Source organism: Symphalangus syndactylus, chromosome 2 (assembly GCF_028878055.3).
Source record: "Symphalangus syndactylus isolate Jambi chromosome 2, NHGRI_mSymSyn1-v2.1_pri, whole genome shotgun sequence".
Lineage (NCBI taxonomy): Eukaryota > Metazoa > Chordata > Mammalia > Primates > Hylobatidae > Symphalangus > Symphalangus syndactylus.
The window spans coordinates 142,851,727-142,870,745 of NC_072424.2; the positions used below are offsets into that span (position 1 = coordinate 142,851,727).

At 37.0% G+C, this 19,019-nt stretch overlaps 1 protein-coding gene across 6 annotated transcripts in view; it reads right to left on the reverse strand.

Annotated features, from left to right (window-relative positions):
- PDE10A (phosphodiesterase 10A) overlaps positions 1 to 19,019 on the reverse strand; it is a 667,471-nt gene that overhangs the window by 46,445 nt on the left and 602,007 nt on the right. For all 6 annotated transcript variants that reach the window (XM_055269337.2, XM_055269326.2, XM_055269348.2 and 3 more), the window contains 4 exons: positions 14,615 to 14,757; positions 13,474 to 13,557; positions 10,952 to 11,102; positions 6,618 to 6,773 (listed from right to left, as the gene is read on the reverse strand). In XM_055269337.2, coding sequence (XP_055125312.1) covers positions 6,618 to 6,773; positions 10,952 to 11,102; positions 13,474 to 13,557; positions 14,615 to 14,757 — 534 coding nt within the window. The remainder of the gene's footprint in view (positions 1 to 6,617; positions 6,774 to 10,951; positions 11,103 to 13,473; positions 13,558 to 14,614; positions 14,758 to 19,019) is intronic.

Below are 19,019 nucleotides of genomic sequence, written 5' to 3' on the forward strand. Positions count from 1 at the left end.
ATAATAAATCCTTATAATGCATCATAATACTTTTATACACCAATTGATAATTTTACTATAGTTACGTAGTTTGAAGTCTATGTTAATTCAAGCTAGTTGATTCCATTTTGCATAAATCAAGCAAGAAATAGTAGACTTTTTTTTTTTTTTTTTTTTTTTTTTTTTTTTTTTTTGAGACGGAGTCTCGCTGTCGCCCAGGCTGGAGTGCAGTGGCGCGATCTCGGCTCACTGCAGGCTCTGCCCCCCGGGGTTCATGCCATTCTCCTGCCTCAGCCTCCTGAGTAGCTGGGACTACAGGCACCCGCCACCTCGCCCGGCTAATTTTTTGTCTTTTTAGTAGAGACGGGGTTGAAATAGTAGACTTTTTATACCCAGCAATGTTTCTAAAACTTAACGTGGGTGAACAGCATATAATTCTTAACTCTATGGAAGCACACAGGTAGGCTCTGGTTGTATGTCAATGCTGTGGCTGAGATCTGGTATTAGAGAATGGAAACAATGTTGAAATTGGTGCTGATGCTGAAAGGTGACCCAGGGACTGCCTTGAATAGATGATGCTCAACACTCCTTCCAGCCCTTAAAGGCTGTTAGTATTCTGTCCACTGCTGGGGGATTAGGGAACCACTGCTTTTGGAAAAAAATGTCAACAATGCAACTAAGTGCATCAAACATTCATGACGGCAATGCCTTTAAAATATATATAATACTGATTTTGAAAGTTAATTACCTAGTACATCAAACCACATATTAGGAAGCATTATAGTACTGTAATTAAGAGCACAGATTTTGGAGCCAAATAGTTCTATCTTTTAATGTCACTCTGCCACTTATTAGTTAAGCGACAAATAGATTACTTAACCTCTTTGATGCATATTATTCTCATCTGTAAAATGAAAAAAAATTAATAATACATATCTCATGGGGATATAGTAAAAATAAACTGTATTAAAATATGTACAAAATATTTAAGTTTCTGGTTCATTGTAAGTACCCAATACATGATAAAATGATTACTATTATAATAGTGATGATTGATGATGATGATGATAATGATAAAATCTACCAGTACCACTTCCACAGTCAGCGTTAAAGGAAAGAGAGATGAAAAAACAAACAAATATATGTCTAAAAATGAATTTGATAGCCAAATACCTTTTCTATTCAGAACATAGGTGTAGAAAAGGACAGATTTAAACTAGCCACTTTGTCATATATTTTAGATTATCAGTACAGGTAGTGTTGAATATAAGCACAATAATTTTGCTATAATTGTAATATACAACAGCAAACTGTACCTAGTGCAGATGAATTGGAAGAACTCTCTAGCTGAGTCACAGAAATAGTGCTGCTATAAAGAGTGGTTAAGAAGTCACGGGATCCCAAAATGTTGGTATAAATAGATAACTTTCTGAAATATGATCACATTTCAAAAGCAACAGATAATTTAAGATTAGTGGAACATTAAGAAAATGTTCTCAATAATGAGAATAATCATTCCTAATTGGTCTGTTTTCTAAAATTTTGACTATTTTCAAAGTCAAAATGGGGTATTCAAAAAAGCCAAAAGAAAGAAAAAAGTCTAGTTTCAATGTTCAAAATAATCATTAATATCTCATGAGTAAACAGAATAAACTGATTTAATATTCCAGCAATAATGGTTCAATCACCATTACTAATTGTAAGCTAGTAAGTTTTAGGCAAGAAAACAAAGCTCACCTACATTCTTGGATGTAACTGTCCACACAAAACAGTCTGCTCACATGAAGGCATCCTGCTTGCCTTCTTCCCCTGCTCAGTGTCTCAGCTCTCTGCCCCACTGGACATAGCTACTCACTGCCCTCACATAAAGCTTCAGTTTCAGTCTCTGAGTGCTGGTTCTGCACACTCTGCATCTTCCCCTCCCCATGCTCTACCTTCACACTTCCACTTGTGCCCATATCAACAGCCCCAGAGGTGGGCCTGTGAGTCCAGAGGTGAAGAAGGGGCAGTGACTCTCCTCATCAGCTTCTAATTCAGAAGTGGGAAGCTAAGCTCACAAACAGAAAATTTCAATACAATGTTAAAAACAAAAAAACAAACAAAACACTAAAATGTATGTATGCTTGAGGTGCTCAGGCGCTATGTAGAAGGGGGCAGTGCTGTACCCCAGTGATGTGGGGATACATTCAAAGAATTTTACTGGGTGAGTTCACGCCTGAGTGGGGGGCCACAGAAAGGGTGTGGGATAATTACAAATAGAGAGAACTCGGCCACTGGCACAGAGTTAAGATACGGTCTGAAACTACAGAAGCACAGCAGATACTGTAGTCCTGGAACAGACAGGGGCCACTCACAAAAGACTTGTATATCCACTGAAAAAACAGGAAATTATTCCAGAGGCCCCGGAGAGCCACTAATGACTTTTAAACAGGAGAAAAACATATTCAGACATACACTTGGAGGACGGATTTGGGACACAAACACTTGGAGAAACAGTGATGGATAAGGAGGAAAAGGTGGAAAAACAGACAAAATACGATGAAGGCTGAAACTGGGATGTCAAGCAGGGACAGTGCTTGCCACTTGGGAGCTGTAGTGGTCAGAGGGGCCAGATTACCATTTACTAGAGACTCAAGTGAGTTTCCTCTCTGCTAAATGTCTACCATGACCTCTACACAGCAATGGGCCCCAAACACCACGAAAGCAATCCCGATGGCCAGCATTAAGACACAATGGGAAGCTCAGGGAAAGATTCGAGAATGCAGATTGACCTTCTCTGCAGATGCTCTTGTGTTTACCCTTACTTCATGACTTAATCTCTTCCCATTGCCCACTCAACACGGGATTATCTACGGCATCCCTATCACTGTGACCAAGCTCAAGGCAAGCTATGAGCAAACACACACTTCCTGCTTTTCTCTACCATGAGTAACATGTGTGTGTGTATGTGTGAGTGTGTGTGTGTGTGTGTGTGTGTGTGTTTGTAGGGAGAGACAGACAGAAAGGGGGCGATTGAACATTATCTTTTCAAGTCTATTGTATTATTCTCCTTGCTTGCTGTTGTCACTGTGTTAGCCAGCAGTACTCTTCTGAATGCCCTGCTTATCCAGGAGATACCACTGGCAGCCATACTGAAAGCTGGCACTCAGGTTGGCAAAACTGTAATAAGCAGCCACATATGCAACACACACCTGTGAAGATGCCTGATGGGGAACTATTTCCAACCCTCATACACAAAATTGCTTATGTTGTATCTGTCTGTGTGGCCAGAGGATGGGCAGTGCCATGCTCATACTCATCTGTGTGGCAATGCAGATCAAGAGAGCAATGGGAAAAGTCTTTTGTGGATAAACAGAAGTATCACAGGTATTCATATCATGAAACTATATATTGTTCTTATTTTAATGACTGCAAGTTGGAATTTTTAACTGTTACCTGAGGATAGCATCTTAATTAGTCAAGCTTACAGGCATCTTTTGATGAAACATAAAATCAGCAGGACTTGGTGGTAACAGGATGGAGGGATGGGAAGATAAAGCTAAAGAAGGGAAAAATGATGACTCTAAGGTCATCAGCCTGCATTCCTGGGTCAATGAGGTTGCCACCACAGAGATACAAAATACAAAAGGCACCTAAATAAGTATAATACCAAGCACAATTCGGGCCATACTGAATACAGGGTTCAAGTGCTTGGGCAGAAGTCCTATTGAGCACTAGGCAGAATTACACGAGTATGAGAGTCCTCAGGGTACCATTGTCAGTTAGAGCCACAGGTGTGCCAGGTGGTGGGCCAATGAGAAGAACAACGTAAGGGCAGAAGTCAGGGGACTCAGGCCTTCCTTACTCTGACTGTGAGTTCCAGAGGACAAGGATTTGTGGTTGTTCTGTTTATCACTATATCCCCAGTGCCTAAAACAGGTGTTGGCAAATAGAAGGTGCTCATTAAATATGTTTGTTATTAAACTGAATTTCAGGGACCAGTTAGATGAATCCGAAAAAACACTCAGAGAAGTACCATGAGGATTACTGCAAAATCAGCCAAGCGTGCAGAAATTTTCAGAAGAGGAAGGCACTCTTTCCTGAATATTCCTGCCCATGTAGATTGGGCTGTCTGTTTATGGCCCCAATATTATTTCTCTCTGGGCATAGCTCAAATTGAAGGGATTTGGTCAATCAAATATATAAATTTGTTTTCAAACTGGTAGAACTTTTCATCTGAATTTGCAGCAATCCCTAGTTCTTATTCCCAGCTTCTGTTTTTGCAATGTACCTAGTACCTTATTTTCTCTAAGTAAAACAAATTTGTCGTTATTATGACTTTACCAATGACTAAAATTCCAGCTCTAATATCTGAATTTATTCTCCCACACCTTTTTGAATGCCAACAGCTTACCTGTCTGAACTTAACTTACTGCCATGAGTTCCCGTTAGTAGTTCTGATCTTTTTTAGGAACACCACCTTAAGTAATCTGCAAGCCCCACATCGCTGAGGGTTTGCCAAAATGGAGGCAAACCACCCTAAACATCCATTTTTGATGGCAGCAACTGCGCCAAGTCTTCCTAGGGCTTAGGTGGACCTGGAGCTTCCCCATCCCCACCTGCCTTGATGTGACTGCTATATTACCAGGTTTATTTATTATTCTACTCAGGAGCAATAAACTTTGCAATCTGGCCTCCTTCAAAACTAATCCTATTATATTTAATACAGGCTTTCTAAAGAAACTCTATATTGGCTATTAAAATTCAGCTGTGATTAAACTGCTAGCAATGTTGTACTGTCAAATGCATGAATTCATTTAGGACATGGGACGCTAATTCAGTGACTCTTAATTATTTTTAAGTGAAGTCATCCTGATATTGTTTCTGGTGTTTATTCTTCTTAGACAAATAAATAGTCTCCAGCAATGAGTGAGGTCAAAGTAGACATTAGCTGTCATGAAGTTTTAGAATGTTCATCCATTTACAATAAGCATGTTTTACATATATGTGTAAATATATGTACACATACATATACACACACGCCTTTTATCCTGCTTAAATTTCTATGTGTGCGGCCGGGCACGGTGGCTTATGCCTGTAATCCCAGCACTTTGAGAGGCTAAGGCGGGCGGATCACAAGGTCAGGAGATTGAGACCATCCTGGCTGACACGGTGAAACCCCGTCTCTACTAAAAAAAAAAAAAATACAAAAATACAAAAAAAAAATTAGCCGGGCATGGTGGTGGGCACCTGTAGTAACAGCTACTAAGGAAGCTGAGGCAGGAGAATGGCGTGAACCCAGGAGGCAGGGCTTGCAGTGAGCCCAGATCGCACCACTGCACTCCAGCCTGGGGGACAGAGAGAGACTCTGTCTCAAAAAAAAAAAAATTTCTATGTATGCTTGTTTTATGCAGGTATGTATGTATCTATGTAAACATATGTCATTTAAAAAGGAAAGAGCTGGTGTCAAGCAAAATGATAGGGATGATGACTACACGTTGCTTTCAGGACTAAACTGAACCATGAGCAAGCTCAACATAAGCTACCTACTGGGGATGGCTTGAAAACGACTAAAATAGCTCCATATCTGAAATACTTTTCACTTCTACCCAGCAGGTAATTCGAAGAGCACCCGCCATCGAGTAAGGTGATCATTTACCTTCGTAGGCCTGAGGACATGAGACCTGGACAGTCAGTTTTGCTGGGTTTTAAAAAGGACTGGGCATGCGGTACTACCAATCATGTGGACAGTTAAGTCAAATGATGAGGCACTAAGAGAAGCCTTTGGGAAACTGAGGGGAGAAAAAAAAATCCTGGCATTTAGAGGAGGCCTGGCCTATTCAACAGAGAAAAACTGCACCAAGTGGCAAAGCTTTCCTGCTTCGCAACTTGCCTATGGCCAGTTACTGGCAGAGTCACTGCTGGCATTTTGCTATGACATCCTAAAAACTCAAAACCCTTTCCCTTAGACATATCATTGGAAGACCTAACAAGGATTTCTCTTCCTACGTAGAGGTGCTGACAGTGAGAGGAAAATATAGGGCCCACGATACTTAAGCTGAACCCAGATTATGTTTTTAAACATTGTTTGTGATAGGAATCAAATCACTATGATGTCATAGCTACTTGGATAAGATGAGTTTGAGAAAAATCATTTAAGAAAGAAGGAGCGCATATATCCCATGTTGAAGTGATGTCTGCGATTGTCTACATCAATTACCAAGAACATCTTAAATACAATAAAATAAACAAAACATACAGTGTAAAAAAAAAAGGCTACAATGCACTTAAAACCTTATATTTACCTAACTTTAAAGATGTGCTGTTCAATATCTTCTTGTTTAAGAATATGATAATCTATATAATTAATTGATTTAAACTATGTAAAACAAGTATTGCTTTAGGGTTACACGTACTTACTGATATAATATTTAAAAAACAAATGTGATTGCAAAATAGATGTATTCAAATTCTTTGTAAAGGATACCTTATGCAAAAAACACTATTATTTAATGATGACTATAAATATAAGGTTCTACAATAAAATGTAGCTGTTGCTTTTAAGGAAGCCATAATGATCTTCCTTTTCCACTTATGAAGTATCCCTATCTCCCAGACAGCCCTTCAGACTAAGCGGGAGACGGTGTGCGGTGACTCACCTGGAGGATGGACACGGTCTGGGAGAAGTGGTGCTGCTCCATGGTGGAAGTGGAGTAGAGAGCTGCCAGAGGGTGGTCGAATTTCTGCAGGTAGCTGTTACTGAAGCCCCTGTGGTCCAGGTCATGACACAGACACGCAATCAGCAGTCCTTTGCGCTTTAAAAAGTAATATGATGCAGAGATGTTCAAAACACAGAAACACACATGAGCAGACTTACCACTTACATTCATGTCACATTACTTTCTGGCATTAATATAGCACAAATACAGCATTCTGGCATAAAGAATCCTATACAAATAGAGCAAACCCTTAGGAATCTTTGAAATTCCAGATAATCTAACTCATTTGTAGCCCCTATCTTTGTTTCTCTGCTTATGAATCTGATAGTCAAATTATTTTTGAGTTTCTCTCTCAACTCTAGGAAAAGGTGCAGGAGGTAACAACTTAAAGGTATAAAGCAAATGTTTCAAAAAATTACAGATAAAGCAAATCTGCACAAGGAAAGAAAGGTCAGTTTCAGCAAAATCTATTCAATGTTAAATTCTAACAATGCTATTGCTATTATAAACAATAAATATGACAGGTAAATCATATCGCATGTAAAAATGGCAAATATATAGAAAAAAAGGCAGAGCAGGCTAAAGGAAATTAGAGGAAGTCAGGCTGAGTATGAAATAAACTAGGCAGGCACGCCTCATGAAAAGGCCAGGTGTGAGCAAAGACCTGAAACAGGGTAAGGAGAGAGGCAAGCGCAGTGTGGGAGAAGGGCAAGCAGGGCAGGGGGGCAGTGACAACATAAACTTGAAGGCAAATGTGCCCTGAGACTCGGAGGATCAGGAAGGTGGCTAGTGGGGTCGAGGGCAGGGGAGGTAGTCATCATACAAGGCTTATATTCTCAGTGATCTGGGGAACTATTATTACACGGTTTTTAGCAGAGCAGTGTTATCATCTTGCTTATATGTTTGCAAGATTATTCTGGCAACTGTGTTGAAAACAGACTCCAGGAAGGTAAGAGATCAGTGAGGAGGCTTCTAAAGTAATTGAGGCAAAATGTAATAGAGCTTTAGACCAGGATAGTAACAATGAAAGCTTCTATGGGGTGATTAAAGTCTGGATGCGTTTTGCAGGCAGAACCAACAGGATTTTTTGACTGTCAGAGTGTGAAAAGAAAGGAGATGAGGAGGGGTCAAGCATGACCTCAAATGTTTTGGCCTTAGAAGCTGTAATGATTTACCATCAACTGATATGGAAGAACTGCAGGTGGAACGGGTTTGAGGAGAGAGGTCAGGAGTTCATATTTAGACTGAGGCGAAGGAGTCTACTTGATAGTCAAGTGGAGATTTGACAAGTGGAGATTTTGTTTTGACAGGTAGCAGCTACTGAAGCCTCAAGGCCTGGAGATAGGCCTTTGCTAGAGAAATGAAACTGTCAGTGCCCATGTGACGTTTAAGGCCACATGACTGGCTGAGCTCACCAAGGCTGTAGTTTGAGGTCGGAGGAGGGTCAAGGTCTAAGCTCTCAAGTACTCCCAATTCTAAAATAAATCATCCAGTGGGCAATTAAATACTTGATAAAAATTGAAGGGAAGAAAGAATTCTATAGGTTAAATCCTATTACAACACATTTCATATGACAGTTTCTATTCTCTCATGAAGGGATTTTGAGTGGAATTCAGGTTATGCCAAACATTGCTTGAAAAGACTGAACTGTTTAAAGAATATTAAGAGACTCGATGTGTTAATAACAATCACAATCACAATTTTTATTTTGAAAGACAAATTATACCTGAAAAGGGGGAACACACTGCATGGTCTAAGTCTGAGGAAAGAGAAGGATTAAGAAAAAAAAACAACAACAAAACAAAAACAAACAAACAAAAAACCCCAAGGGAGGAACAGCTGGTGCATTCGCAGGAAAACCAAGAGTGCCCAATGTCTGGGAATTCAAGTGAAGACACTGAGCGCTGACCCTCGGATCTCGCAAGGTGCGGGTCACTGGTGACCTGGAGCAGGGCATTTTCTGGGGTATTAAGGTCAGAAGCTTGATCAGGGTTGTTTTCAGAAAGAATGCGAGGAGAGGATTTTGAAAGAGCCAATAGGGTAATGCTTACATGGGGTTTACTGCAAAGAAGAGCTAAGTAAGAAGGAGGGAGCTGAGAAGGGTGGCAGATCAGAGCATACTCTAAGATGGAAGTAAAAACCTGCATGCGTACATGCAGATGGCAACGATCCAGAAAAGAGGGGTGAAAGCATGATAATGGAGGAGACAGGAGTGGGAATCACTGGTAGGCAGTGTTCTCAAAGAGGTGGAGGCGACAGATACGATAAAGCAGAACGGTCAGCTCTGGAGAGGAGTGTGAAGGTTTAAGGAAGTGTGCAAGGCAGAGCCTGCTGAGGGCAGATGCGGACAGATGGGGGTGCTGCGATGGGAGTCAGCAGAAGTTCTCACAGGTGCATTTTTAGCGATATGCCTGCTTCTTTATCCTGATAATGCAGAACTGGTTTTTCCCGCCACATAATTGGAAGGGAAATCTCGCCAGTAACCCCTAACCCCATGAAGTATCATGTTAACAATCATACTTGCCTGGCATTCTTAAGATAACTGAATTAATTATGTTGTTAGTATCATTTTGTTTTGGGGTGGTTTCCATGTTTTATGCTGCTGTGTCATCATGATGTACCTGATAAAAAATCTCAAGAGTTTTACAATCTTGCACAATACGTAAAAGTTATCATCTTTCCAGTTTTTAAACTCATTTTTAAAATTGATGTGACTTTCAGTAGTTTTATTAAAGGTGTGCCAGAATCATACATCTGAAAATAATGTATAAAGAATCACCCTTGTTAAGCATTTCCCTTTAACAAGATCAAATGATAACTTCTAATAGTTCTGTTAGAGATTAAATTTCTTCTTTATGAAATATGTTTTAAATATTTACATATGTCATTTGGGGATTATTTTTCAGCCAAAACGATCTGATGTTTTGGGAAAATGCAATGATATAATTCCAGAAATGAATTAGGAACTTAAATGAGAGTCAGTATGTATCAACAAAGTTTTTCTCACTTATTGTTAAATTTTCAATTTTTTTGAATATAAATTACAATGCAACTTGAAAGTATAATTTCTATAGTTCTTAAACTCACAAGGTATGGCAAAATGGCAAAACAAGACAATGAAACTGCTTTCTTAAAAGGAACAGAATGGAGAAAATGTTGAAAGTCTCAACAATATGGGGTTCAATAAAAAAGGACTTTGTTAAACATGAAAAAAGGAGAGATTTCATCTGGATCTTTTGCCGGGAGGTGATAAATAATAAATTACTGATTAGGCTAAACTCCACTTGAGCTAAAGATTGCTTTAAAAAAGCAACAAAAACTAGAGGATAATTTTTTATTCTTTAAAATGCTACTGTTTTTTTCCTAGAATGTATCTTTTGAGTTTTCCACTCAGATTGTGAATTTGGTCCAATAGGATGGAAAAGGATAGGATGGACCTTCACAAGTACTAGATTCTAGTTTAAATGTGAATTTGAGAAAAGCACAATTTATTTATCACAAAGATGACAGCTCCTTTCTCTGGACAGTCATAGGTCCCCTAAAAGATGATACCAGTTTTTACAGAGGAGAGAAAGGAGGACTCCTTCTAAGGTGTGAGTAGACGCTACCAGGATCACTGTGGTCAGAGGGAGGGATATCCTTCAAAGTCGGGATTGTCCAGATGTAGAATCAGCATCCTTTGTGGCCAGGAGTCACTAAGCATTTAGCCTGGCTTTCAAGTAAGGGACTTTGACTGTGGTTGATGAATGCAAGTGGCCATCTCCAATTCTAACTCTGAGATTATGAAAGCTTTGGATATGTCACTAACTCCGGGTATTTAAAGTCAGGCAAATTAACTAAACGTTTCAGATCCTTTAGTTTCCTTATGCTAGAGGAGGTCAAAAACACTTACGTCTTCACAGTATTGAATTCTCTAGGTTCTCAAATAGGCAGGATACGTCTACATTATCCAGGGCATATAAGCAATGAATAAAATTCACTGTTTATATCCCTTCAGAACATTTAAGCTTTAATAGGGAAGACAGACTACAAAATTAGTGTTTCCTTGGGGGAGATTTTGATGAAGTTAAAATTTCTTTTATCTACATTTCTTATACAAAATAACATGCTAAATGCTTGGGTATGGGAGTCTAAAAATGGGCTGCTATTGATTTATTAAGCCAAAATTTGTCTTGGAATAACATGTCACAAATCCATGTCATTAATGTGCTCCCAACACACAGTATTAAATCCACGGAGGTTACAAGAAACAGCGGAAAAGAGTGCACACCCACCTCAAGGTCTGTGAAAAGCGTGTGATTGTTCTGAAGTATGGCATACATGCAGTGGGCTACAGTGACCGCATGCTTCCAGTTGTGATAAGGAACCCGCCGATAGTTCTTCTTCACAGACATAATAAAACGACACAACTTTTCAAGCTCAAAGCTGCATGGAAAAGAAATTGTTATGACCAAAACCAGTAGAGAAGCACTATGTTGTAGGAGAACTCCCTAGTTTAGGTACACATATGTCTGTACCCTTACACGTTTGCAACTCTAAAGATTTCCACCCTGACTGAATCCACGAGCATTGGAAACTCACTCACCAGTTCCTTTCCAGTTCTTAGCCAACAAGAAGTAAGAGAATAAAGACTCTTTTATGGTATCTGTTGTGATACAGTAACTGTCCCACCAGCAAGAAAATATCAGTAATAGTATACAGTCACCCGTCACCAGCCCTCATGCTCTTCTTTAGTTTTAAGTTCATTTCCTAAACCCCATGGTGCTCAAAAGACAACAACACAGCACCATCTTGCTAAAGGGCATTTTGAGCTAATATTTTCCAAAAAGAATATTCAGACTTGCAAACTGCAAATACGTATATCATGAGACTTTTCTAGAGTTACTATACTTTCAAAGTAATTCCAAAGTATTAAGTTTTATTATACACTCACATTATTAAGTCCCAAATGAGTATATCCAAATACTGACACAGCATATAAAATAATATGATGTATATTTTAATACATATATTGTTATACTATATTTTTATATATTTTATATTATTATGTACTTATTTAAGACCCTACAAACTCTCAAAATAGACTTGAGACAGCTTAAAACAATAGCATATATAAAACAAGGCTTTCTAAAATACCAAGGAGGTCAAGAATTCATAAAAACTTAAAAATATGTAACCTGTGTTTTTCTCCACTGAAAATTTTCAAATGTCTTTGAAGTATAAGGTATGGCATTTTAAGAATTCCAACTGGTCAAACTCTCAACTGCATTCTGAGAATTAACTGGAGTTAGGTATCCTATGCTCATCCTTTTGAAACACTAATTTATAAAAAGTCACAGATAGAAAAGACACAGACTTCAAGAAAAATGACAATTTAGTTCTAGAGAAACTAAGAGGCTCTATAAGACATTTAATTCCTAAATGAGTAAAAAAGAGCAAAAGAAAACTATTCCTTGCGATTAAACATTGTGTGTTTACACTGAAAAGGATCAGATATAAAGTCAGGAAAGGCCTCTAGGACAGGCCAAAGTGGGTGGGGAAAAGATTTGCAATGAAATGGTGCCATAATCAAATTACTGACAAAGTATCACACTTTGAATAAGAAGACATGTTTCTTTTCAATCTATTCTAATAGATATACGACATTAGGTTGAAAGTTGATGCTAAATTTACACATGGTATTCTAAACATTTATTATTATTATACTTTAAGTTCTGGGGTCCATGTGCAGAACGTGCAGGTTAGTTACATAGGTATACACGTGCCATGATGGCTTGCTGCACCCATCAACCCTTCATCTACATTTGCTATTTCTCCTAATGCTATCCCTCCCTTAGCCTCCCATCCCCCAACAGGCCCCAGTGTGTGATATTCCCCTCCCTATGTCCACATGTTCTCACTGTTCAACTCCCACTTATGAGAGAGAACATGTTGTGTTCGGTTTTCTGTCCTTGTGAGTTTGCTGAGAATGATGGTTTCCAGCTTCATCCATGTCCCTGCAAAGGACATGAACTCATCCTTTTTTATGGCTGCATAGTATTCCATGGTGTATATGTGCCACATTTTCTTTATCCAGTCTATCATTGATGGGCATTTGGGTTGGTTCCAAGTCTTTGCTATTATGAACAGTGCCACAATAAACATATGTGTGCACATGTCTTTATAGTAGAATGATTTATAATCCTTTGGGTATATACCCAGTAATGGGATTGCTGGGTCAAATGGTATTTCTAGTTCTAGATCCTTGAGGAATCACCATACTGTTTTATACAATGGTTGAACTAATTTACATTCACACAAACAGTGTAAAAGCACTGCTATTTCTCCACATCCTCTCCAGCATCTGTTGTTTCCTGACTCTTTAATGATCACCATACTAACTGGCGTGAGATGGTATCTCACTGTGGTTTTGATTTGCATTTCTCTAATGACCAGTGATGATGAGATTTTTTTCATATGTTTGTCAGCTGTATAAAATTCTTGCCAGTAGTAACCCCTGTCTCTTTCAGTTACGCAGCCAAAAGAAATTCTAGCCTCTGTTTTTATGAAAGATTTTTATATTTTTTAACCAGGCTACAACCATGTTGCTAGAGCCCCTACAGAGAATCTGAAAAGGCTGCGTATTTGTATAATAATCTCAGCCCTTTTTTATTGGAATATTTAGAAAAAAAGTAATTTATATATGCAATATTTAAAAATAATTATAAACAAAGATGGTGGTGAGGCATATATGTAGAAGGAGGAAGAGGTTATGTCACCCAATATTTCAAAAAGTAAATTTTAAAGTCATTCATACCAGGATGTCCCACAGGACCGATGAACCATGTAGACAAAAATTCCAGGCCACATGTTTTCAAAAGGACCAATGTCAAAGTGGAATCTGAAATTTTAAAAGGGCAGTTTATCATTAAATGTAATTAGAATAAACACAGTAAGTAAAGAAAAGCATTTAACTTTTTTGTACCAAGGAGCTAAAAAGACACTGGGAGCTCAGCCATCCCTTTTCCTGCCTTCTCAGCCACATCGCTCTGTTACTGAAAGATTTCCAGGAAGAAATTCAACATATTCCCTTAGAAATCTAGTCCAATATTTGAGTCATTGATTCATTTTCTATTAATCTGTTTAAAAATATGCTTCATTTGTTGTCAGAGAAATAAAAAGTACCAAAAGGTATATTACAAATATTAGATAAATATGAAATCATAGAAAAGGGGGGAAAAGTCTTTTCGGAAGTATTTTTGCAGTTGAAATTGTTCTATCTCCTATTTTAACTGAGATAACAATTTCACTAATAGAAACACCAAAGTTATTACCTATTTTTCATTTGCTAATTTAGTTACCAACATTAGACTTGAATAAACAGTATAGTATAATATTTACTATAATTTCAATTATAAGGCAAATATTAGCTCTAAGTCACTTCTGAAGGTTTCCTCTGCAGATAGTGTTGGCTTACACTTACAATGAACATACAAATTATCATAGGCCCTACCCTCTAGTAACTTAAATATATTAACATAGGATTAAAAAATACAGTATGAGAGTCAAACTATGACAGAATTCTTGAATTCAATTTGGAAGTTTAAATTTATCTGGAAATGAGAACTGTTTGATATCTTATGTTAAATGCCATTTTGAGTGTTAAATATTAAATGGTATAAAGTATGCAACAGACTAATGAGAAATGCTAACATTTAGGTTAACTCATTTTAAAACTGAGTTCAGGTTTTCTTTTTTAAGGTAATGAGATCTGGCCTTTATTTCCATATCCTATCATAATATCTGGAATCACTTCAGAAGGAGAAAATGGCAACACATGAAACTCCACATGTAATATGTGTATAATAATTGTGACTCTAATTCTATAATCTGTCTCACTTTAAGTTCAATTCAATTAAAAATGGTTCCTGAAGTAACTGACAGAGCAACATACTTACAATTCAATTTCTTTGCAGAGACGCACGGGAAGGGTGAATTGCATGAGGCCTTGCCACTCTTCTGCAGTACAAATGCTATGGTAGGACAGCTTTTCCATCGTTACCCGGTAAATGCACTCTGAGTGGCGAATTCTATGATACATCTAGAAGGCAAAAAAAAAAAAAAAAAACCCAAAATTAAAAGAATGTTTAAACTGTTTTGTCACTGAAGTTCAGAACTTGGTATTAAAGAATCAGAACTAAAATTAAAACCAAAGTGGATTTAGTATTATCCATATTTCCATATACACTGGGATGTGCACACATGACTTTGCAGATTCAAAAGAAATGATTTTTTAAAAAAATGATATCTCTGCTTTAAAAGTTTTTATCAGACATTATCTCTGGGTAATGAGATTACTTGGCATTTGTCTTCTTTAAAATGCTCTGTATTTCCGCATTTTTAAATAAAAATTAAACACATTCATTTTATTATCAGAAAATGAATATTAGTATTTTTAAAGATCATCGTAAGATCTAAAGTATTTCTCAATCTGTTACAACAAAAACTTTAATCACTGCATTTCACCTGTACATCAAATTCAACTTCCTTGGGAAGGTTTTATCATCATTTCCTTCTCTGGTTTTTAGTCTTGACTGTATATTTTTGCCATTCTTAACAGGACTGAATTTGGGGTGTTATTGGTGTTCCAGCAATGAACTCAAATGAGTAACACAGGTTTGCATTCGTCACTCATAGACTGTGTCTACAGAGTAAGCATATAAACTGGTAATTACATTAATCAAAAATGGATAGGTACATTTTGCCATCCTATCAAGTTGAAATCTTGTGTATCTGTATCTGTGTGCAAATGTTTTACAAATAATTATAAATTAATATGTGAGATGAAACAAAAACATGCAGTGGAGCCAAAGGAATGGGTCAATATTTATACTTGTGAATTATTAAATAAGTGAGATTAATTAGGAACCGTCTAAAGTAAATTAAGACTGAAAATGTGGTGACAAGCTAGAGTAGCTTTTGTAACATTTTGCATTTTTAAAATAACATTTTCTACAGGATAGTTCACCATCTATAGGTAAGACTATCCAGTCTACATAAAAATATAAATGAAGGCTGGGCAAGGTCACGCACCCTTGTAATCCCAGCACTTTTGGACACCCAGGTAGGTGGATCATCTGACGTTAGGAGTTCAAGACCAGCCTGGCCAACATGGCAAAAGCCTGTGTCTACTAAAAAATAGAAAAATCAGCTGGCTGCACGCCTGTATCTCAGCTACTTGGGAGGCTGAGACAGGAGAATCGCTTGAACCTGGGAGGTGGCGATTGCAGTGAGCGAAGATGGCGCCATTGCACTCTAGCCTGGGCGACAACAGTGAAACTCCATCTCAAAAAAAAAAAAAAAAAAAAAAAAAAGAATGAAGCTAAATGGGTCAAGAGTAAAGATACTTTATTTCATAATTTAAAAATATTTAGCTTCCTTCTTGGTGATCTCAAAGTCCTCTTGGTCCACACGTTACTAAAATGTTTGATTGTGAAAACCTTATCAGTAAACAAATTGTGGCAATACAAACCCAATGAATGAATACACAGTAATTGTGTGCACACAAACTGTGTTCATGTATTATCTATATACATAGAAATCAAAAACATTAAAATTAAGTGGGTATATTTTTAAATATTTTACTTACTAAATAAGTCTTTGTTCTTACTAAAAATTACATATTTTTAAATGAAAGTACTATATTTAAATGTCATTAATCATCAAATGCTTTCTTTAATACTTTTGGAGATGATTTAAGGGATGGTTCACTTTAATGTATTTCAGTATTTAGATTTTCAGTTATACTATTTGAGAAAAGTATTCCTTAAGAAGTATGTCGATCCAAATGGAATAAAGGTTGTATTGGCTGTGGCTAATGCCTATAATCCCAGCACTTTGGGAGGCAGAGGCAGGCAGCAAGACTAGCCTGGCCAACATGGCGAAACCCTGTCTCTACTAAAAACACAAAAAAATTAGACAGGCACGGCGGCACACACCTGTAATCCTAGCTACTGGGGAGGCTAAGGCATGAGAATCATTTGAACCAGGGAGGCAAGAGGTGGAGGTTTCAGTGAGCTGAGATTGCACTACTACACTTCAGCCTGGGCGACAGAGCAAGACACTCTCTCTCTCTCAAAAAAAAAAAAAAGGTTGTATTGGCTATTCTTAAACATGACACTTATATTTTTTGTTTCCTAACTACTAATATGTTTGGTTGAAATTCAAATGCATTTCCATTTTTATGTCAATCAGTTGACCCTGCAAACTAATCAGCCACGTTTTCATATATTATCAAAATGGGTTCAAAATCAATGAAAACTCTTTGTGGAGAAGATTTGTATCAGTTAAAACCTGCTTCATAAAACAAAATCATTAAAATTCAATTTTAAAGGTAGAGAGAAGGAAAGGGGGAATAAAGAACAGATTAAACACATAGAAAACAAATGGCAAGATGGCGGATTTACACCTAAACATAAAATGTGAATGGTCTCAACATCATGATTAGAAGTCAAAGACTGTCAGATTGAATAAAAAAGTATCGGCCAACTATATACTGCTTACAAGAATTCTACCTGAACTATAAAGACATAGAGTAAAATTAAAATGATGGAAAAGATATACTATTTAATACCAGTCAAAAGAAAGTTACGACTTTATTAATAATAACAGGCAAGGTTGATTTCAGAACAAAGATTATTACTAGGAATAAAGAAAATCATTTCAGATAACAAAAGGGTCAGGTCATCACAAGGATATAACAACCCTAAGTATTACACTACCTAATAAGATAGTTTTGGTATACATGAAGCAAACAATGACAGAACTGCAAAAAAACCAGACAAATAGAAAAATCCACAATTATAGTTAGAGATTTCACACCACCCTTTGAACTGAACTACTCATATATCAACCCAATCAAAATCCCAGTAGGCTTTTCTATAGGAAATTAAAAGGTGATTCTATAATTAATATGTCAATTCAAAGGACCTAGAATAGCCAAAATAACTCTGAAAACAAAGAATGAAGTTGAAGAAATTATACTGCCTAAATCCAATACTTATTATAAAGTTATAGTAACTAAAGCAGTGTGGTAGTGGCATCAAGGGGCACAAACAGATCAGTGGAACTAAATACAGAAAAAGGACCACACACACAGCTGATTTTCAGCAAGTCTGCAAAGGCGAGGCCGTAAAGAAAGGATAATGGATTCAGCAAGTGGTGTTGCAACAACCATATATCCAAGAGCAATACATAAATAAATAAATAAAAACTTTGACCCTTACCTTGTACCATATACAAATATTTACTCAAAATGAATATAGACTTAACTATAGAACCTAAAACTATAAAACTTCTAGAAAAAAAAAAACGGAGGAAAAATGTCTTAATGACCTTAGGTTAGGCAAGTATTTCTTCAATACAATGTTAAACATCATAATAAAAGGATAAACTGATCAACTGGACTTCTTCAGAGTTTAAAACTTTTGCTCTGAGAAAGAAACCATTAAGAGAATGAAAAGACAAGCCAAAGACTGGGAGCAAATATTTACAAATAATCTATCTGATAAATGAAAATGACTTGTATCCAGAATATATAAAGAGCTACTAAAAATCAATAAGAAAACAAACCACCACAAACAAAAGATGGACAAAAGATTTGAGAAGACACTTCACCAAAGATGGTGTACAGATGACAAATGTAGAAGAACTAGAACACATACCGTGATTTACGGAATGTAAAAGAGTACAATCACTTTGGTAAACAGTTTGATGGTCTCTTAAACAGTTACAGACCCCTCCCATGTTACCCACCACTGCACACATAAATCTTTACCCAAGTGAGATGAAAGTCTATGGCCACTTAAAGGCTTGTGCACCACCTGTTTGCTGTAGCTTTAGTGTAATAGCCAAAAACTGGAAATCACTCAAATATCTATCAACAAGTAAATAAATTAGTTATGGTATGTCCATACAATAAACTAAGTAATAAAGAGGAATTAACTGTTTACATACACAACACCACTAATGAATCACAAAATTATGTTAAGTGAAAAAAGCCAAATAATACAGATTATATAATTCCCTTTATACAAAATAATTCTAGAAAATGCAAAGTAATTTATAGTGACAGAAAGCAAATCAATGGTCACCTGAAGATGAGAAGGGTCAAAAGGAAGGGATTACTAAGGCTATATTTATTATCTTGATTATGTTGACGGTTTAATGGGTATGTGTGTATACTAAGTTGCATACTTTAAACAGTTGTACATTATTGTGTATCAATAAACCTCAGTGAAACTATTTTAAAAGTTTCTGCTCTGTCTTTTTGAGGGTATAGATGTCACAATTTGTATACATGAC